Raw genomic sequence first — 23,340 nt, forward strand, 5'->3', positions numbered from 1 at the left:
CCCCATTGTCATTAGGAAAGTAATGACGCAGCCTAACTCCTTCTCAGTGTGCCGCATTGTGTGCTTTATCTTGAAGCTGCGCAACGCCATGGTGAAAAGGAGGACGGGGACCTTCTCCATGGAGGTGAAGAAGACGGTGGACAGAGGGGTGAGGAAGCAGATAAAGATGGCTCTTTATCCAAAGAAAGCTGTTTCCAAATAAACGTTCACCCGTATGTTGTTCCAGAGGCGTGTGTTGAAGATGCACAATGACTATTATTACACTGATATCAAAGGGACTCCATTCAGGTGGGCTTATATTTCACTTTTTTATCCTTATTGTCACACTAGTACACTGTGTATCTCTGTGTTTTCTTCAGTGTTGGAGTAGCTCTTTCCAGAGGCCACGGCAAGTACTTCTTCAGAGGAAACGTGTCAGTGGAAACAGGTATTTCACACATTTATTGTATATTACAGTAGGTTAAATACATGACAGCCACAACATTAAGTACACCTACAACAGCAAAAAGATAAATAAATGATAAATGGATTATACTTGTATAGCGCTTTTCTACCTTCTAGGTCAGGGGTGGGCAATTAATTTTTACCGGGGGCCGCATGAGCTACCCGAGCACTGCTGGAGGGCCACATCGACAATATTTCAATTCAATTTTGCTCAATATTATTTTTGATATATACCGTAAGATAAATAATAATAATAATAATAATAATAGTAATACTTCAACATAGTGTGTGTAACAGCATTCCATGACTAATATATATAAATTAACATTAATAATAAATGACAGTAAAATAAGCACACATATGACTGAGGAGTCATAGTGTAACTTTGTGTGGTGTTTGAGTTGTCCGACTTTTTGTGTGGCCTTAAACGCACCAGTGGTTTAGTGCTATGCGTGTTGGTGACAGATGACAAGTTGGTTTTGGCCTGGTTTGTACGGCAGAAAATGACTAGTTTTTCGAGATAGAATTGTTTTACTCATGTTTTTGGTGTGGTTATGTCCGAATATAAACAGTTTTGCTCAATAAAGTGATCGATATAATTCCTGTCCTCGAAGCATCTCGATAGACGTTACAATAATTGAACGGTGTTCAATTGAACGGTGTTGACGAACACCGTTAGGGCCGCTTGTTGTCACTGTCACTCAAAGTTGCATTGCAAAATTCCATAGAATAAATATGTTTATTTTGTTTAGAATTCAGATGGGATTTGATTTGGTGCGCGGCATATATACTTGCTGCGCGCAGCGGACGCTTGAGCAGTGCGCAATTGCGCAGGCACGCACCTTAGGTGAGGGGACGTTGCTTTGCAGTTCATGTGTTGTTGAAAACACGGCATTCCTCATCAACTTTTCTCTTTTTGGCGTCTCGGGTGTAAACCGTGCATCACTTGTCGCTGCATGTGCACCTTCACTCGCAGGTTACACACGGACACACGCCCATAAATAATACTTTTCAAAATAAAAGCAGCACAGTTGTATTGCGCGCAGGACATAGATGTTTTTTCAACTTTATTTTGTCATTGCAGTTGTTCACATTCACTCACAATCACGCATACGTCCACACGGAAGTAATACAAATAACGATTTTCAAAACAAAAGCAGCACCGTTGTATTGCACACTCGAAATAGATACTTTTTTAAATTTATTTTGTAATTTATAATTGGCCTCACGCGGGCCGGACAGGGACGCACAAAGGGCCGGATGCGGCCCGCGGGCCGCAGAATGCCCAGGTCTGTTCTAGGTACTCAAAGCGCTTTGACAGTATTTCCACATTAACCCATTCACACACACATTCACACACTGATGGCGGGAGCTGCCATGCAAGGCGCTAACCAGCAGCCATCAGTAGCAAGGGTGTAGTGTCTTGCCCAAGGACACAACGGACGTGACTAGGATGATAGAAGGTGGGGATTGAACCCCAGTAACCAGCAACCCTCCGTTTGCTGGCACGGCCACTCTACCAACTTCGCCACGCCGTCCAAAAGAAAATCCTGCTCTTACGAAGATAATTATTCTCTTGGTTGTAGTTTGTGGTTGTACAGAACTACACGCCATTGACTGAGGGGTCTTTCAAATATTATTATTGAGAGGGGGGAAATTATTAGCTAGACATCTCAGAATGTTGCCAGGGTTTCTCCCAGATTGCCCAAATACTTGTGGCAATGAGGGTGTGGTCAATATGATGTTATAGATTTTGCATAATCAGCATTGATACTTTTATTATCTTTAAAAAGACTTTAAAAAAATTAAAAATTAAATTAAAAAACTAATCTGTGTTATTATTAATTAGTACAGTATTAACATATTTTTTTTCTTATATCATTTTGCGTTATTTTGTTTTTGCTTATTGTACAATATACTTTGTTGTGAATTTTTCAAGTTTATAGAGACTTCTCCAATTCTTTTAGTAACATTTTCTTTATTAAAAAAACTAGCAGTGGTATAGCTCGGTTGGTAGAGTGGCCGTGCCAGCAATTTGATGGTTGCAGGTTCGATCTCCGCTTCCGCCATCCTAGTCACTGCCGTTGTGTCCTTGGGCAAGACACTTACCCACCTGCTCCCAGTGCCACCCACACTGGTTTAAATGTAACTTAGATATTGGGTTTCACTATGTAAAAGCGCTTTGAGTCACTAGAGAAAAGCGCTATATAAATATAATTCACTTCACTTCAGCAAATCTGTCATCTTTTTCTGGTCTTATTGGAGACTGTACTCGTGTTTAGGGGCTCTTAACTTCTGTCCCTTGATGTCTGCGACAAACAACAAGAGCTGCAGCGAGCATGACATCACACTTGCTTGTCACTACTGCTCCAGCTGTACAATTCAATTCAATTCAATTAAAAAAACTTTATTCGTCCCAGTGGGGTAATTAAGAGGCACACAGAGAAGTAAATGAACGACAATTTCAAGTTAAACACAAAATTATAGTTAATTAAAAACATACACATACATACAGAGCAATGTGCAAGTAGGCAGATATTAGATCATAAAGTGATTGTGGTGCATGGCACATAATAGGACGACAGATTAAAAATATACTAGAGCTATATAAATCGTATACTGAAAGAATAAATAATAAAGTGACTGTAGTGCATGAAGTCCGCTGTAAGCATAATAAAAAAGTCTTAAGCGGTTAGTTAGGAGCAGGTGGGTGAGGGTACGGGGGATCAGGAGTTGAGGAGCTGAACAGCCCTGGGGACAGAGGTTGCACTTATTCTCTGTGTCCTACAATGGGGACAACGAAGCCGACGTCCTGAGGGGAGCTACTCAAACGCTGGGAAAAGAGCTTGTGAGGGGTCCTGCATGATCAGACCTGCTAACTTGAGTGTCTGCTGCTCGTAGATGGTAGACAAAGTACTTACAGGAAGTCCAATGATTTTAGAATGATTTTTGCAGGCAATTTCTGTGCTGGAGGCTGGTGGAGTGGAACCAACAGGGTATAGAGAATGTAATGATGCTCTCGATGAAGGAGTAGTAGAAAGTCAGGAGGATGTTCTTGCTGACTTCAAAGGAATTGAGCTTCCTAAGAAGGTATTTTTGTTGCTGACATTTCTTGAGAATCTGTGTTGGAGGAACATTTTAGCAGGATGTCAAAGATGGTACCCAGGTATTTGTACTCCTTGACTAATTCAACTGGAATATGGTGTTTTTTGCTGCAGCTAGTTCCATCTGATTGTTGTTGATTAGATTATCACCATGTCTTCGGTCTTGTTCACGTTCAGTTCCAAACAGCAGCTGTTACACAACTTACTACTTTCTCTCCTTAAAAGCCTTTACTTATTTTAATATTTGCACATTGCATATTTTATAGATCGCTGTCCACAGGTATATCTCGGATATAACTCCAGATAATCTCTCAAAATGAACTTCTCAAAAAAACCAAATTAACTCTCAGAAAACAAAACTAAAGAATGCCAAACTAATCTAAATTTATGGCAAGAGATTTGTCATACTTTGACGTATTTACTTAACCAAAATGGAAAGTTTATCCAGATGTAATTATCCTACTTATTCTCATTTCATACCTACTAGAATAATTAAAAACATAAACCAACTCAACTTTAATTTAAAGGCCTACTGAAATTTTTTTTTTAAATTTAAACGGGGATAGCAGATCCATTCTATGTGTCATACTTGATCATTTCGCGATATTGTCATATTTTTGCTGAAAGGATTTAGTAGAGAACAACGACGATAAAGATCGCAACTTTTGGTATCTGATAAAAAAAAAGCCTTGCCCCTACCGGAAGTAGCGTGACGTAGTCAATTGAAAGGCTCCTCACATTTTCCTATTGTTTACAATGCAGCTAGAGCGATTCGGACCGAGAAAGTGACGATTACCCCATTAATTTGAGCGAGGATGAAAGATTCGTGGATGAGGAACGTTCGAGAGAAGTACTAGAATGCAGTGCAAGACATATCTTTTTTCGCTCTGACCGTAACTTAGGTACAAGCTGGCTCATTGGATTCCACACTCTCTCCTTTTTCTATTGTGGATCACGGATTTGTATTTTAAACCACCTCGGATACTATATCCTCTTGAAAATGAGAGTAAGAGAATGCGAAATGGACATTCACAGTGACTTTTATCTCCACGACAATACATCGACGAAACACTTTAGCTACGGAGCTAACGTGATAGCATCGTGCTTAACTGCATATAGAAACAAAATAAATAAATCCCTGACTGGAAGGATAGACAGAAGATCGACAATACTATTAAACCATGGACATGTAAATACACGGTTAATGCTTTCCAGCCTGGCGAAGGTTAACAATGCTCTTGCTAACTAACATATTAACATAAACTGAAACTGAAAAGCACACCAAAATATTCACAATTTCATATTCCGACACCGGAACCGGAAGTAGTGATTTTGAAGACAGTACAGTACTGTCCTGTAAGAAAATATGTACTATGATGCGTGATCGAATCCCTTTTTGGCTCCACTTTCCTATTATATGTGCATATAGATATCTGTAATATATGTAATGCAGACATCAGACCTTGTTGTGCCATGTCTAAATTATTTTCTGTGTAAGGCTCCAAAGATATTTTAGACAGACACACGGGTACCATAGTATCCCCCCTTTTACTTTGAAAACAAAGACTTCCGGTGTGAGACTACAAAAAACCATCTGTTTTGGTCTTGTTTTTCCGCTTTTTTTTTTTACTGGGGATCTTATTTTTTCTTTTCAAAACCAAAAAAAGAAAGACACTTTGTTTTACAATTTATTTTTTTGTATTTTAAAACAAAATTTAATAAAACAGTAGTTTTTTGTATTTTCATTTTTATTAATGAAAAGAAAATTTAAATACCAAATATACCAAAACCCATAAAAATCTATTTTCCAAGTTTTTTTGTTTTGATTATAAAAAAACAAAAAACTAACAATGGACCAAATTTATTAATGTGTTTGAAAATCGAAAATAGGAATAAAAACAGGGAGTAGAAAATCCATCCATCCATCCATCTTCCTCCGCTTATCCGAGGTCGGGTCGCGGGGGCAGCAGCCTAAGCAGGGAAGCCCAGACTTCCCTCTCCCCAGCCACTTGGTCCAGCTCTTCCCGGAGGATCCCGAGGCGTTCCCAGGCCAGCCGGGAGACATAGTCTTCCCAACGTGTCCTGGGTCTTCCCCGTGGCCTCTTACCGGTCGGACGTGCCCTAAACACCTCCCTAGGGAGGCGTTCGGGTGGCATCCTGACCAGATGCCCGAACCACCTCATCTGGCTCCTCTCGATGTGGAGGAGCAGTGGCTTTACTTTGAGCTCCTCCCGGATGACAGAGCTTCTGACCCTATCTCTAAGGGAGAGACCCGCCACCCGGCGGAGGAAACTCATTTCGGCCGCTTGTACCCGTGATCTTGTCCTTTCGGTCATAACCCAAAGCTCATGACCATAGGTGAGGATGGGAACGTAGATCGACCGGTAGATTGAGAGCTTTGCCTTGCGGCTCAGCTCCTTCTTCACCACAACAGACCGATACAGCGTCCGCATTACTGAAGACGCCGCACCGATCCGCCTGTCGATCTCACGATCCACTCTTCCCTCACTCGTGAACAAGACTCCGAGGTACTTGAACTCCTCCACTTGGGGCAAGATCTCCTCCCCAACCCGGAGATGGCACTCCACCCTTTTCCGGGCGAGAACCATGGACTCGGACTTAGAGGTGCTGATTCTCATCCCAGTCGCTTCACACTTAGCTGCGAACCGATCCAGTGAGAAGCAGAGACCTAATCCTGCAGCCACCAAACCGGATCCCCTCAACGCCTTGACTGCGCCTAGAAATTCTGTCCATAAAAGTTATGAACAGAATCGGTGACAAAGGGCAGCCTTGGCGGGGTCCAACCCTCACTGGAAACGTGTCCGACTTACTGCTGGCAATGCGGACCAAGCTCTGACACTGATCATACAGGGAGCGGACCGCCACAATCAGACAGTCCGATACCCCATACTCTCTGAGCACTCCCCACAGGACTTCCAGAGGGACACGGTCGAATGCCTTCTCCAAGTCCACAAAACACATGTAGACTGGTTGGGCAAACTCCCATGCACCCTCAAGGACCCTGCCGAGAGTATAGAGCTGGTCCACAGTTCCACGACCAGGACGAAAACCACACTGTTCCTCCTGAATCCGAGGTTCGATTATCCGGCGTAGCCTCCTCTCCAGCACACCTGAATAGACCTTACCGGGAAGGCTGAGGAGTGTGATCCCACGATAGTTAGAACACACCCTCCGGTTCCCCTTCTTAAAGAGAGGAACCACCACCCCGGTCTGCCAATCCAGAGGTACCGCCCCCGATGTCCACGCGATGCTGCAGAGTCTTGTCAACCAAGACAGCCCCACAGCATCCAGAGCCTTAAGGAACTCCGGGCGTATCTCATCCACCCCCGGGGCCTTGCCACCGAGGAGATTTTTAACTACCTCAGCAACTTCAGCCCCAGAAATAGGAGAGCCCACCACAGATTCCCCAGGCACTGCTTCCTCATAGGAAGACGTGTTGGTGGGATTGAGGAGGTCTTCGAAGTATTCCCTCCACCGATCCACAACATCCGCAGTCGAGGTCAGCAGAACACCATCCTCACCATACACGGTGTTGATAGGGCACTGCTTCCCCTTCCTGAGGCGGCGGATGGTGGTCCAGAATCGCTTCGAAGCCGTCCGGAAGTCGTTTTCCATGGCTTCCCCGAACTCCTCCCATGTCCGAGTTTTTGCCTCCGCGACCGCTGAAGCCGCACACCGCTTGGCCTGTCGGTACCTGTCCGCTGCCTCAGGAGTCCTATGAGCCAAAAGAACCCGATAGGACTCCTTCTTCAGCTTGACGGCATCCCTCACCGCCGGTGTCCACCAACGGGTTGTAGGATTGCCGCCACGACAGGCACCAACTACCTTGCGGCCACAGCTCCAATCAGCCGCCTCGACAATAGAGGTGCGAAACATGGTCCACTCGGACTCAATGTCCAGCACCTCCCTCGTGACATGTTCAAAGTTCTTCCGGAAGTGGGAATTGAAACTCTCTCTGACAGGAGACTCTGCCAGACGTTCCCAGCAAACCCTCACAACGCGTTTGGGCCTGCCAGGTCTGTCCGGCATCCTCCCCCACCATCGCAGCCAACTCACCACCAGGTGGTGATCGGTAGAAAGCTCCGCCCCTCTCTTTACCCGAGTGTCCAAAACATGAGGCCGCAAATCTGATGACACAACTACAAAGTCGATCATGGAACCGCGGCCCAGGGTGTCCTGGTGTCAAGTGCACATATGGACACCCTTATGCTTGAACATGGTGTTTGTTATGGACAATCCGTGACGGGCACAAAAGTCCAATAACAAAACACCACTCGGGTTCAGATCCGGGCGGCCATTCTTACCAATCACGCCTCTCCAGGTTTCACTGTCGTTGCCAATATGAGCGTTGAAGTCCCCCAGTAGAACGAGGGAATCACCCGGGGGAGCACCCTCAAGTACTCCCTCGAGTGAATCCAAAAAGGGTGGGTACTCTGAGCTGCTGTTTGGCGCGTAAGCGCAAACAACAGTCAGGACCCGTCCCCCCACCCGAAGGCGGAGGGAAGCTACCCTCTCGTCCACCGGGTTGAACTCCAACATGCAGGTTCTGAGCCGGGGGAAACAAGAATTGCCACCCCAGCCCGTCGCCTCTCACTGCCGGCAACGCCAGAGTGGAAGAGAGTCCATCCCCTCTCGAGAGAACTGGTTCCGGAGCCCTTGCTGTGCGTCGAAGTGAGTCCGACTATATCTAGCCGGAACTTCTCCACCTCGCGCACTAGCTCAGGCTCTTTCCCCCCCAGCGAGGTGACGTTCCACGTCCCAAGAGCTAGCTTCTGTAGCCGAGGATCGGACCGCCAAGTGCCCTGCCTTCGGCTGCCGCCCAGCTCACATTGCACCCGACCTCTATGGCCCCTGCTATGGGTGGTGAGCCCATTGGAGGGGGGACCCACGTTGCCGCTTCGGGCTGTGCCCGGCCGGGCCCCATGGGGACAGGCCTGGCCACCAGGCGCTCGCCGTCGGGCCCCAACTCCGGGCCTGGCTCCAGAGGGGGGCCCCGGTGACCCGCGTCCAGGCGAGGGAAATCTGAGTCTCGGTTCTTGTATTTCCATAGAAGTCTTCGAGCTGCTCTTTGTCTGATCCCTCACCTAGGACCTGTTTGTCTTGGGAGACCCTACCAGGGGGCATGGAAGCCCCCGGACAACATAGCTCCTAGGATCATTGGGACACGCAAACTCCTATAGTAGAAAACTATTTTCTCTATTCCCCGTTCAGTCTTTGGAGATATGGTAGATTGCACATGCGCAGTGTCTTTTTTCCGTATCCTAGTCTGTGAGTGACCCGCAACAACAACAGAAAAAGAAAAAGAACAAAGTTTGCCTGATCAATAGAAAACCAAATAAAATGTGTCACTTTCCATTTCTCTGGACATTAAAAAAAATTGACCGCGGCAAAACTGTTTTGTTCTTTGTTTTTTTTCTTCTTCTGTTGTTCCGGGTCACTCACAGAGGATACTGAAAAGAAACACTGCGCATGTGCAATAGTTTTCCAGTCGTTTAAATTCCCATTTTTGATTTTTTTAGTATCAAACAAAAAACAGGAAAAGTAGAATTTTATGTTACATTGGTTTTCTTTTCCAAACGACAAATTCTTGAGGGTTGATTTACACTTTGGCGTCCATTTTTCTCTTTTTTGACAGAGACATTTTGGGGCAATAAGGATGCCAAAGCATTATGTGTTCAAGGCAGAGAATGTAAAACAGCTTCACCCTCATTTTTGAGATGTGGCGGCTTTTATTTTGCCGTGGAGGGCCACCCGATCAATTACATTTAGGGGATATGCTGGGTGCAATGTTTTGCAAACTATAACCACAATAGTAAGTAAGAATTGTGTTCAATTGGTAGTGGACTGTCAATTAAAATGGAGCAAAATATAAATTGTATTTGTTTAAATTGAGCAGGATTAACACAGCTGAAGCGTGACTGACTTTCGTTCTTTCAGGGCTTCGTGATCTGGAACAGCCAGATGTCGCCCTGGCAGATGAATGGTAATGTAATGCATGGTTTCAGAAAGGGGGCATCCATGCGTTATGTAGGTTATGCCTCTTTGTCCACGAGGTATGTGGAAGGCATTGGTGTACTGTAACTACACGGCTCTGTTTTGGACTCAAAGGACTTACTGCAACACAGAGGAGCAGCATGAGCACCGTCACCTGACTCAGATACAAGCCATCAAGCTCTTCATGACGGGCCGCAGGCCTAAACTGAAGTGTAAGTGCAGATGTTTATTTTCTTAAACAGAAAACCGTTGATTGTTTTGTTTATTACCAATTTGGGGCTCTTTAAACCAAACTGAATTTGCAGGCGATCGAGAGCTGATCAAGGAAGTGTTGTTTGACGCGGTGGTCACTGCACCGCTTGAGGCCTACTGGACTGGACTAGCTCTCAACAAGTCAGAGTAAGCATTCTTTTACAAGCAGTCACTAACATAGACACTTGGTGCAGTTCTTAAATATGGAATAGATACAAAGGAAAATATCCTTCCATATTGTGAGCAGGTTGATGCTTCTGTGCTCATATGGAGAAGTATTACTGCCTGTGGCATTATGGGTAAATTGAACATCTGTGAAGACATCATGGATGCTGAATGGTACATACAGGTTTGGAGCAACATATGCTGCTAAAGAGAAAACATCTTTGAGTTGCATGAAAATGCTAGGCTGAATAATGCACATTACTGCATCTATATTTAACTATAGTGAAAAAACGTGAATAATGATAGCACCCATTAAAGCAATTAAAGCCCTATGATATTTCTCACACACATTTTAAAGACATTTCAAAGGGGTTCAAATTTTAAAATATGACGAGAACACCAACGGCTTGTTTATGTTACCATAAGCAGTTTGACAGAACATGTTTTTAGAAAATATATGTTTTTCATAATAACTGATTATATTGAATTGCTCGTCACTATGATGCGGTGTGGGGGAAAAAAGTGACATCACAATCTATCAGTAAATGCCTTAAGTTTTTTAGGAAAAGAAAGCACACATTAGGATTCATTAGTAATTTTAACACTAGTGGCCAAACTAAAGTAAAACGACCACCTACGTCACATTGTTACATACATGTAAGCTGTATTATAATTAGGGATGTCCGATAATGGCTTTTTGCCGATATCCGATATTCCGATATTGACCAAACCCTTAATTACCGATACCGATATCAACCGATACCAATATATACAGTCGTGGAATTAACACATTATTATGCCTAATTTGGACAACCAGGTATGGTGAAGATAAGGTCCTTTTTAAATTAAATAAAATAAGATAAATAAATTAAAAACATTTTCTTGAATAAAAAAGAAAGTAAAACAATATAAAAACAGTTACATAGAAACTAGTAATTAATGAAAATGAGTAAAATTAACTGTTAAAGGTTAGTACTATTAGTGGACCAGCAGCACGCACAATCATGTGTGCTTACGGACTGTATCCCTTCAGACTGTATTGATGTATATTGATATATAATGAAGGAACCAGAATATTAATAACAGAAAGAAACAACCCTTTTGTGTGAATGAGTGGGGGAGGGAGTTTACTTTGGGTTGGTGTACTAATTGTAAGTGTATCTTGTGTTTTTTATGTTGATTTAAGAAAAAAATAAAATAAAAAACAAAACAAAAACAATACTGATAAAAAAACGATACCGATAATTTCCGATATTACATTCTAAAGCATTTATCTCTAATTATAATACATTTTAAGCTTTTTTAACCTGTGTTTAAAATTGAGAACGTAGGTGAATAAGATGGGTTCTCTGTGAAAAAAACCTGCCCATTTTTAAGGAGAAAAAGCACAATTGCGTGGGGTCCCTGCCTCCAAAAATCATACTTTTTGAAATAAGAAATCTGTTAATATGCAGGGCTGTGTTGCCTTAATTGTGAATACCCAGGGATCTACTGTGTTATGATATGACAAAAGAGGTTATAAATAAATGATAAATGGGTTATACTTGTATAGCGCTTTTCTACCTTCAAGGTACTCAAAGCGCTTTGACAGTATTTCCACATTCACCCATTCGCACACACATTCACACACTGATGGCGGGAGCTGCCATGCAAGGCGCTAACCAGCAGCCATCAGGAGCAAGGGTGAAGTGTCTTGCCCAAGGCAACCAGCAAACAGCTGGTTACTGGGTTGCCCAGTAACAAGCAACCCTCCGATTGCTGGCACGGCCACTCTACCAACTTCGCCACGCCGTTGATATGATTTACTATCGGGAAGATCCCAAAAGTCACCAGAGCGGTTTGAGAGTAACAAAGAGTATTTTAATCACACAACAAAGTGATACAAACTAAAAAAATATCCAGGGGATTAGCATAACGCCGGATATTAAGTTTGTGATGATTGCTAGTAGAAAATGTAGAGGAAACATAAACAATGTCACTGGCAGGAGGCAGTAACATGACAAAAGTTAGAACAAACTAAGAAAAAATAACAGAGGTGTTCTTAAGGGGATGACAGGAAGACTGAGCACAAAGTACAAACAAAAATCTCACAAAAGGGCTAAGCAGGAGAGTACTTAACTGGGTGACACAAACAGGAGCTTGTGCTGCATTCCATTTACCTGGGAAATGGGAAGTTGGAGCTGGGAATAACGTCACTGCCGAGTTGAGGGCGTTCCAGTTACGAAGTTGGAAATCAAGATAGCCACATTCACGAAAACTATTTTTGCGTGTGCCTTTTTTGAATATAAAGAACTTATGGGAAAATATGCACTCTTTCTGCAACCTTCAAACATGCTGGATGAAGAGAAAACACAGACGCTATTGCTAACGGTATATGTACAGCCCTTACCTTTGGGCTGGTACCGAGGGCGACTGTGTTGACCAGTTTGACGCGTGAAAATAATAGAATGTCCAGTACTGTAGAACTGTGTTTGGATATGACAATCCGTTTATTCCAGCTATCTAATTTAAATCAAATGTAAATTCTATAACAAAGTATGCTGACCTTGATTGGCACATTATCACATCATTGTCACCACATGACACGATACGACGTGACACGAACACGACCACGGTCGTAAACTGTTTGTCCTCCAATCGCCCTCCCCATGCTCACACCTGAACCCAATTTAAAGAGGCTACCATAGTAACCGCACCATAGCAACAGTCACCTCCCTGTCAACCCTTCCTGGTTCCTAACAGGAAGTGGGCGGAGCAATCTGCCGAAAAGGAAATTAAACATGCTGAACCCAACAATCAATTAGAGAAAATAAAAATAAAAACAATATAAACAAATAAGGAAATTTGGCTCCAACACTCCGGCCCCCAATTGAGAAGGGCAGGATGCCATTAACAATTCAAAATAAATAACAATGGAGCCATAAATATAAACAAATAATAACCATCTTTGAGTTAGTGTTTTTTCAGTTTTGATTTTAGCAGAACACACCAATCCTTTTTTATCTGGATAAGTCTCCATGACTCTTCCAAGTAACCAAGAGCCACGTGGAGCGGTGTTGTCTGCGATCAGTACAAAATGTCTTTTGGGACGAGACTTCTTCTCTGTTTGCTCCACCTCTGCCGCTCCTGTAGCAAAGGTAAATACTCTCTTAACCAGCGTTTCCAGCATAGGTCAGAGATGTATTGAACTTGTCTCCTTTTTTAGTGCAGCTTTAAAGGCCTACTGAAATGATTTTTTTTAATTTAAACGGGAATAGCAGATCCATTCTATGTGTCATACTTGATCATTTCGCGATATTGCCATATTTTTGCTGAAAGGATTTAGTAGAGAAAATCGACGATAAAGTTCGCAACTTTTGCTCGCTGATAAAAAAAAGCCTTGCCTGTACCGGAAGTAGCGTGACGTCACAGGAGCTAGTATTCCTCACAATTCCCCGTTGTTTACAATGGAGCGAGAGAGATTCGGACCGAGAAAGTGATGATTACCCCATTAATTTGAGCGAGGATGAAAGATTCGTAGATGAGGAACGTTACAGTGAATGACTTGAGAGGCAGCGATGGACGTATCTTTTTTCGCTCTGACCGTAACTTAGGTACAAGCTGGCTCATTGGATTCCACACTCTCCTTTTTCTATTGTAGATTACAGATTTGTATTTTAAACCACCTCGGATACTATATCCTCTTGAAAATGAGAGTCGAGAACGCGAAATGGACATTCAGTGCCTTTTATCTCCACGACAATACATCGGCGAAATGCTTTAGCTACGAGCTAACGTGATAGCATCTTGCTTTAACTGCATATAGAAACAAAAGAAATAAACCCCTGACTGGAAGTATAGATAGAAAATCAACAATACTATTAAACCGTGGACATGTAAATACACGGTTAATGCTTTCCAGGCTGGCGAAGGTTAACAATGCTGTGCTAACGACGCCATTGAAGCTAACTTAGCAACCGGACTGCACAGAGCTATGCTAAAAACATTAGCTCTCCACCTACGCCAGCCAGCCCTCATTTGCTCATCAACACCCGTGCTCACCTGCGTTCCAGCGATCGGCAGAAGGACGAAGGACTTCACCCGATGCGTTTGGCGGCCCGGAGACGTAGGAAGTCAAGGTGAAGTCGGCGGCTAGCGCGGCTAGCGCTCCAACAAAGTCCTCCTGGTTGTGTTGCTGTAGTCCGCTGCTAATACACTGATCCCGCCTACAACTGTCTTCTTTGCAGCCTTCATTGTTCATTAAAAAAATTGCAAAAGATGTCCAGAATACTGTGGAATTATGAAATGAAAACAGAGCTTTTTGTATAGGATTCTACGGGGTACCATAACTTCCGTTACTCGGACTTCGTCACGCGCATACGTCATCATACCGCGATGTTTCAGCCGGATATTTCCCGGGAATTTTAAAATGTCACTTTTTAAGTTAACCCGGCCGTATTGGCATGTGTTGCAATGTTAAGATTTCATCATTGATATATAAACTATCAGACTGCGTGGTCGGTAGTAGTGGCTTTCAGTAGGCCTTTAATGCGCATCATTTCGTGATCCACTTTGTCACTTAGTGATTTCCTCGTTTGACTCATCTCCAGTAGAGTCCTTATTTTCAGGATCCAGGCAACTGACCTCTCAGGGTCCTCCGCTGCGATCCAATACTCCAACATATCAGCTGGCCATTCTTCGTCTGTTTCTTCATCCTGATTCACTTCAACTCCTCTTGAGGCTTTGTCTGCAGGATTTTGAGTGGTATTAATGTACCGCCATTGTGTGACATCAGATGTTTGAAATCTTTCCTTTTTCCCAAACCTCCTTTTCCGACCAAGTCAGTGCGTTGCCTAGCAACGCACTGATTGTTGGGCAGAGACACATCATCCTTCTTTTTGACGGGAAGTTCCAAAGTGTTGTGTCCATTTTGAAGCTTGCACGGTTTAGTCATGACCTTCATGAACTTCATGTCATCTCTAGAAATGTTTTCTGATGACCTGTCGTGTAAATCATGGTTGTATTGATTTTGCAGCAGCTCCTCTTGCTTCGTTATGGAGGTCCTGTTAACAGTAGTAGTGGAGCAGCCAATCATACTCCTCTTCTTACTGTAATCAGGAAGGCCATTGATGACCCACCCCAATAGGGTCTTAACGGCATATGGTCCATTTCCATGACTGTTGACCACTTCCCAGGGTTCAAGCAGTTTAGACGCATTGGTCCCAATCACTACCCTACATCGGCTTGAATGCGAGGAAGAGTGACACCATCCAAGTATGGCCATTTAGCCAACTCCTCTTTATTGATGAGGTTGTTTGTAGTTATGGGCATCCTTTTTTGGGTGTAGACCTTGGGAAGGTCGTAGAACTGTTGCCCAGTAAGGCTTGAAATCTTTAAGTCTGTCAGCATGTAACTGGAAATCGATGTTTTTGGGCCCATGGTTAGGAGATTGATTTGAGTTTTTCTTCCTTTCAAATTGAGCTTTGTCATTAAGCTTTCAGAACAAAATGTATCTGTGCTGCCCGGATCCAAGAATGCATAGGTTTTTATGACTGGGTGTCCTTTGCTGGACTTTATCTGTACAGGCAGAATTGACAGAATTCCATTTCCAGCCCCCGTTTGTCCACATGTTTGCATCGATACTTGTGCATTGCTCACAGATATTCCCCTTGCCTTATTTTGGTTTGGAATTATGTTGCTTGCTCTTTCCTTCAGACCAATATGAAGCAGACTTGGATGGTTTTGCTTGCATATCTTGCAGGTCAAGCGCTTATCACAATCCCTGCTAAGATGTCCAACATGAAGACACCCAAAACAGATTCCTTTCTGTCTTATGAAAGTTATCTTCTCTCTGTGGGTCTTCTCCTCCAACTGAGGACACTGGTCAAGAGCATGATTTTTAAAGCAGCAAACACAGGCGTTTGTGGTACGAGCAGGTGCACTTTGCTGTGGAACAGGTTTAAATGTGGTTTGATCTTCCGCATCAGGGGTTTCAATTTTAATGGTTGTGGCAAAACTGCTACCTTGGAATTTGGGTTTACCTTGTGATTTCATTCCTTTTACAGGGTTACTTCCTGTAGTCTGTGGTGCATTCTGGATGTCTCCAAAGACTGGGTCAGAGATAATTTTCACCTGTCGCTCAATGAATGCAACAATGTCTGTGAACTGAGGTCTGCGATGGTGGTTTTCCATGATGTTGCATGCAGAGACTCTCCAGCTTTCTCGCAGCTTGTACGGCAGCTTAAAGATCACAGTTTTCATGTTAGCTGGCATATTTAGTTCCTGCATGTACTGCACATTTTCCATGGCAGTGCAACATTCTCGAAGGTACAGTGAGTAGGCTTGCAGAGCTCGTACATCTTCAGACTTCACCACAGGCCAGTTGAACACTTTTTCCATGTAAGCTGCTGTTATCTGGTACTGGTCACCAAAGTGTTTTTCCAACAAAAACTTTGCCATCTCATAGCCTCTTTCTGGGGGCATGTGTTGACAGCTACGTACCAGTTCTTTAGGTTGACCCCTAGTGTACATTTCCAGGTAGTACAAACAGTCTCCTTTGTCGCTTGTGTTTTTCTCAACGCATTGCACAAATGCTCTGACAAAGGTTCTGTACCGTAATGGATCACCATCAAAATAGGGAATCTCCCTTGGTGGGAGTAGATGAGAAGTTTGCAACGACATTTGCAATGTTGCAATCTCATTTTGCCTGTGCAATAAATCAATTACAGTAGGGGTGCCATTGGTTGGAGGGGAAATGTTAGTTTGCTGTACAGGGGGGTCCATGTGGGTTGTAGGGCTGTGGTCCTGCACTGTATTCCAAGAGACCTGCTGCTGTTTTGATAAAGACGGTGGTGGTTGCAGTTGTACCTGTATGGGTTTAGGGCAGGGGTGGGCAATTAATTTTCACCGGGGGCCGCATAAGCAACCCGAGCACTGCTGGAGGGCCACACGACAATATTTCAATTAAATTTTGCTCAATATTATTTTTGATATACCATAAGATAAATAATAATGATGATAATAATTAATAATAATAATAATAATAATTTCATTTAACCTAACTTAACTTTATACAAAAGCAGATTGCTTTTTAAGGTCACTTTATCCTGCATTATCCAACATTTTTCCCCATCAGATTTGGACAACCATCTGTTGTTAAAAATAGTTTTTAATCATATTTATTCTATATTGTTTTTTATATTGGTTTTATATGTAATTGTTTTTTATTTTTATTCAGTCATTGGTGGAGCTAAGGATAATATTTGAATATTGTTTGTAATATTGTTGTGCAGCACTTTGGAAAAATTTTGTTGTTTAAATGTGCTATATAAATAAAGTGGATTGGATTGTCACACCTGCCAGCTTGTCCCAACACGCATTTACCTCTGTGAACAAGTCATTACCTGTGGTTGTCTCTTTAATTGACTGCATCAGAGCTCTCATCCAAAGTTAGCGAAAAACAGTCCATGTCTCCGGGCATTATCAGCGCAACAAAGTCCAATAAGCACTCCTTAATAAACTCTCCGTCAGAAAACGCCTTACTTTTTCTGGCGCTTTTGTGAGAAATGACGAAACTTGTCCTGACGGCTGCATCTCTGGGGGTGTAAAATATGGCACAAAGTCCTTGTTGGGTTTGCAGTTTTACCATCAACGCATCAGCCTCCCTTGCGCGCGCTTAATCAGACACATCCCGGTATTTTCCCTCGTGTTTCTTCGTGTAGTGGCGATTAAAATGATATTTAAACACAGCAACCTGTGTACCACACATTAAGCACACGGCTTTACCATTAATTTATGTAAATAAATACTTGGCAGTCCATGTCTTGTTGGAAACACGCCATTCCTCATCAACTTTTCTTTTCTTAGCGTCTCATCACTTGTCTCTATGCACCTTCACTCACAGGTTCCCCCCGGACATACGGCATAAATAACACATTTCAAAATAAAAGCAGCACAGTTGTATTGCGCGCACGACATAGATGTTTTTTAAACTTTATTTTGTAATTTGTAATTGCGCCGTTCAATTCACTCACAATCGCACACGCGCATACGTCCACACGGAAGTAATACAAATAACGCTTTTCAAAACAAAAGCAGCACCGTTGTATTGCACACTCGACATAGATACTTTTTGAAATTTATTTTGTAATTTATGATTGGCCTCACGCGGGCCGGACAGTGATGCGCAAAGGGCCGGATGCGGCCCGCGGGCCGTACAATGCCCAGGTCTGGTTTAGGGTGTGAAAGCATGGACTGTTGCTCTTGCCAAAAGGTGGGTGGTTGAATGGGAAGTGGTGTCCTATATTGTAGTTGCCATGCTGTTATTTGTTGTTGCTCAGATGGATGGTGTATAGACTGTGGTGGAGGTGGTGGTGAAGCTTAGCTTGACTGCTGCTGTGTGAGGGGTTGATAGTCTTTAGCCTGGGGGTTGAGAGTGACTGGTGCTTTAGCCTGGGGGTTGAGAGTGACTGGTGGTTCCTTAGTTCTCTGTAAGTAGGAGCTCATGCCATCAGATGCTGTATGGGAGGAAGCATGAAGGCTGGGAGCTTTTAAAACTGCTAATTTCGCATCAGCAGCTGCCAATTGAGCATCCAGATCCATCATTTCCTTTTTCTTTCTGATTCTTTCCCTCTCCTCTTCCAATTTCTTTTTGATCTGTAACGACTCCTCTTCCAATTTCCTTTTTATCATTTCCTCCTCCTCTTCCAATGCATGTTTTTCCTTTAGAGCTGCAGAGCGGACAGCGAGGGCAGCCCTTTCGGCCTCTGCCTGTCTGCGAGCTGAGGAGGTGCTTGACCGACTAGAACCAGAGTGTGTGTGACTCCCATGTGATTTGTGACTTATAACATTAGAAATGCTGTCATTTGGATTAATGTCGTTTTCCAAATCCTCAATATTTTCCAGGGTTGGTGTTCTCATCCAGGTGTTAACATGCTCAATAAATTCATGTACATTGATCAATTTGGCTTCGTACCATATGTCGTTTTTGATTTGGTCCTCTGTAGGTAGAATTGATAGGAGGGATTGGTGTGCACTTGCAGCTCCCTTTACAACATTGAGATATTTGGTGAAAGATGATTGCACTTCCATTTTGTCCTCTCCAATTTCCATCCTCTCCATGATATGTTTCTGCATGTTGTTTGCCTTGTTTAATTTGGATCTTCTCTCCTTCTGAAGTGTTTCAATTCTCATCAGTAGAGCTTTTGGTGTCATTTTCACTGTGCGTTTTTTTACAGCAGATGTTTGATTTGTGTCCACCTGATTTTCCATGTCTGCAGGCTGTGACTGATTTTCAGTCATTTCTGACAATTCAGCCTGTGAGGGTTCCCTTTGACCTTTAATTGTGTCACCAATTGAATGCGTTGACTTTAACTCCTCCATTAACGCATGATCATGCATTTCCAAAGCATCATGTTTGCCTTTTCCAGGATCCATGATTATACACAACCCACAAATTCAAAATCAAATCAAATATATGGAAACCTTGTTAATGTCAGTCAAAACACCAAAAATCAAAACCCGCAATTATTAATTTGCATTTGTTCAAATCAAACCTCACCCACGAACGGGCTTGCACAAGGAATCATAAAATACCACCTTGTAATTTAAATGTACCCACGAACGGGTTGCAATCATGCACAAAACATCATAGAAAATACCCACTAACGGGTTAAACAACAATGAAAATTAACCACCAATGCATTGGATTTTTTGTTTCTGTCTTTGTGTACACACACTATTATATGGCCATATTAACCCGTGTAGCGCGCTATATACCTTTACTTTGTTCTTGTCTTCAAAAGAGTTTCTTCGAAAAGAGTTCAATATCTTCGAAAAGAGTTCAATAACTTCAAACAGCGTTGCGTGTCCCAGCGCTGCTCAGCTGTCACTCCAAACGACGAGGGCTGCAGCTGCCGTGGCTGTTGTTCGACCAGCGCGGCGTCCTCCGTCTCGATCAGCGCGGCGTCCTCCGTCTGCCTGTCGCTGCGTTGCTCCTGGCCCCAAACGACGATCCCGTCCACTGTCTGGCTCTTCTCCTGGTCCAAAGGAGGCGAAACAGCCCGGCCTGTGGCTGAACACCGTCTCAGCGTGCGCTCCAGCTCCACACACTGCGCGCTGCTTGCCGTCTATTTACTTCCTGTTCCTAATGAAGTGTCCACTGTGTGTCTTACTGACATTCAAACTTAGTCTTTTTCAAAAACGAAGACTATAGTTTTCGACTTATTGTACAGCCCTTACCTTTGGGCTGGTACCGAGGGCGACTGTGTTGACCAGTTTGACGCGTGAAAATAATAGAATGTCCAGTACTGTAGAGCTGTGTTTGGATATGACAATCCGTTTATTCCAGCTATCTAATTTAAATCAAATGTAAATTCTATAACAAAGTATGCTGACCTTGATTGGCACATTATCACATCATTGTCACCACATGACACGATACGACATGATACGAACACGACCACGGTCGAAAACTGTTTGTCCTCCAATCGCCCTCCCCATGCTCACACCTGAACCCAATTTAAAGAGGCTACCATAGTAACCGCACCATAGCAACAGTCACCTCCCTGTCAACCCTTCCTGGTTCCTAACAGGAAGTGGGCGGAGCAATCTGCCGAAAAGGAAATTAAACATGCTGAACCCAACAATCAATTAGAGAAAATAAAAATAAAAACAATATAAACAAATAAGGAAATTTGGCTCCAACAGTATAGAACGTATATACCACATCAAATAAATGTAGTTTACACTACATTTATGTTACCGTATATAAACGTAAAACAATACATTGTATATAGCTGATTTACTGAAAAAAAAAAATTAATCAGAAGTGCTAATAATGGATATTATAGAAGCGGATATCATTGTTTACTTTCAGAGCCGCCATATTGAAACAAACTCGGGGGTGGTCAGAATGCTCCAACATTCTGAGTCGGAAATCCGACTTCGAGGGGCGTTCCAGTTGCAATTCCGACTAGGAACTCGGAAATTCCGACTTCCCAGTACAAATGGAATGCACCATTGGAGTAAGAGTTGCACTTGCGAGTACACAATGTGTTGGAAGTGCCCTGGAAAGATTCCACGCCAACAGGTGTAAACAGGGTAAATTGATTACAAACAGCTGTGGTCAGGCACTCCCGCCTTCCCCTGGGAACCATGGCAACTGAACGTAGAAAAAACGGGGGAGCAACATCGCCAGTAGGAGGCACACAAAAACAGACATGTAACACCAAATGATGTAACCAGTTAACATCCAATATCAAGCACAATCTCAGCTCATGAAATTGAATACGACGTGTGAAGAGTCTCATTCATTTCTGACGAGCAGAATTAAAAACGAGGCTAAAGAATGGTTGTGGCATTGTTTAATTGAGTGTAGTCAACAGCTAATTGGATCAATTAAATGTGTGTATGTCGCACTGCATTTCATCATACATACAGGAACTCTGACAAAGGAGTCGAGATCACCTTCCTCGGCACACGCACCGGCCTGTCAAGAACCAACTTGTTCGTATCCGCGGATCAGCTCTCCAATCAGTGAGTGTCACTTTTTTGCACTACGCTTGTCACCGCTTACCGCACGAGGCCAGGCGGTGATCCATGTTGATGAATGTCATCCCTTGCTCCTCGCCTCTCAGTTTGCTCTGTGTGCCTCCTCAGAGATTTCCTGACAGCAGAGGACAAGGAGGGTGTCTTTAATGCCGATCACTTTCCCCTGTGGTACAAGAGAGCGGCAGAGCAGGTCCCAGGCACATTTGTCTACTCTATCCCCTTCAGCACAGGTAAGCACAACACAAACATACAGTAGGCAGAAGCTCAAGCCTACAGAAAAATGTGTTCTCTTGGGAATTTAGTGGAATTTGTATACTATTCCCACGATTGAAGTTAACTATGTCTGTCTGTAGTACACATGCGCACCACACCACTCTGTGGCTATATCGATACATACTTTCTTAGCTTGTTTAGCACATGTCGCACTCTTGCACAAAGTTATAAAAACATTGATTAAGGTTTATTTTTGTAATGTTAATCCTGATCGGCCGACACCCTCATTGGCAGAGATAGTTTGCTTTAAAGGGAAACAATGATGAATTTAGCCTTTTCTGATTTGGTAATGTTGTTGCAATGTTGGCTACTCGTGTTAAACAATTCCAATGCGTCAAATTATTTGGTTTATTTGGGTGTAAGCTAGCACGCGTTTTTGATGCCTGTGTTCGCAGTCTGGCTGCGTCGTGACATCAGAGTGAGGTGGACGCACTTATTCAGACATTAGGTAAAGTTGGCAGCCAGCTTCACGTTGTGATAAAACACAAAAAAAGGTCAGATAAAGTATTATTTTCATCTAATCCTAGCATGGGCACAATAACACAAACGTGCCACGTGCCAAAGCAGCGAAAAGCGTTTTTTTTTTACGCAAAGTCTGAACCGATGAGCGAGTCTGCAGGTGTACCTGATGGTGACCGGGGGAATCTATATAATGTTTATGAAGTTTATTTTTGACTGCGTCCTAAAAAAAAAAGAGCGGTGACAACTTCAAGATATATATTAAAACAGTGTACATTTTTAAAAGCTAAATTATGATACTTTTGGAGAGGGTGGGGTTTCATTTGCAATCTGAAAACGCCTCCAGAATCGAACATCTTGCAAAAAGACAAATAAAATGGGTTATAAAAGAGATTGTGGCGCAAAATTTACACCAAAGCATATTCAATACATATTATCTGGACCACAAGGAAGTATTTTAAATGTACCGTATTTTCCGCACTATAAGGCGCACCGGATTATAAGGCGCACCTTCAATGAATGGCATATTTTAAAACTTTGTTCATATATAAGGCGCACCGCATTATAAGGCGCATAGAATTGACGCTACAGTAGAGTCTGGAGTTTTGTTATGCATCCCGTAGTTGCGAGACCTGTTGTGGCTCAATATTGGTCCATATATAAGGCGCACCGGATTATAAGGCGCACTGTCAGCTTTTGAGAAAATCGGAGGTTTTTAGGTGCGCCTTATTACTGCGGAAAATACGGTAGATTAAAATCATCATAGGTCCCCTTTTATTATGCCTTTTTAATGTCAGTTCTCTAGTAAAATTAAAACATATATTACAAAATTATTTGATGGGATATTTATTTTTATTTCAAGTAACGTGTTGATAATGTAGGTTCTGTTAAATAAAAGTGATGGCCCAATTCCTTGGTCACCTTTTTCACCGAACACTTTTTTACTCCCCTGTACTTCTTACTATGCAGTTCTGTTAAAAATACCATGCAATGAACTAGTGCTCAGCGGTATACTTTATACCGGGTTATACCGACATATTTTAAAAAGAGGTATGTATTTGAGACAATACCGCCATACAGATATATAATATCTTTTGAT

General features: G+C 42.9%; 1 protein-coding gene across 5 annotated transcripts in view; it reads left to right on the forward strand.

Annotated features, from left to right (window-relative positions):
• The window catches only part of cacna2d3 (calcium channel, voltage dependent, alpha2/delta subunit 3), a 142,641-nt gene that overhangs the window by 85,568 nt on the left and 33,733 nt on the right, over positions 1-23,340 (forward strand). For all 5 annotated transcript variants that reach the window (XR_009826728.1, XM_062052756.1, XM_062052747.1 and 2 more), the window contains 8 exons: positions 77-148; positions 227-288; positions 360-427; positions 9,507-9,552; positions 9,678-9,775; positions 9,869-9,962; positions 21,399-21,494; positions 21,618-21,739. Coding sequence is in view for 4 of the 5 variants with exons in the window: in XM_062052756.1 (XP_061908740.1) it covers positions 77-148; positions 227-288; positions 360-427; positions 9,507-9,552; positions 9,678-9,775; positions 9,869-9,962; positions 21,399-21,494; positions 21,618-21,739 (658 nt within the window). In the remaining variant the exon portion in view is untranslated. The remainder of the gene's footprint in view (positions 1-76; positions 149-226; positions 289-359; positions 428-9,506; positions 9,553-9,677; positions 9,776-9,868; positions 9,963-21,398; positions 21,495-21,617; positions 21,740-23,340) is intronic.

The sequence above is a fragment of the Entelurus aequoreus genome, linkage group LG01, assembly GCF_033978785.1.
Source record: "Entelurus aequoreus isolate RoL-2023_Sb linkage group LG01, RoL_Eaeq_v1.1, whole genome shotgun sequence".
Classification (NCBI taxonomy): domain Eukaryota; kingdom Metazoa; phylum Chordata; class Actinopteri; order Syngnathiformes; family Syngnathidae; genus Entelurus; species Entelurus aequoreus.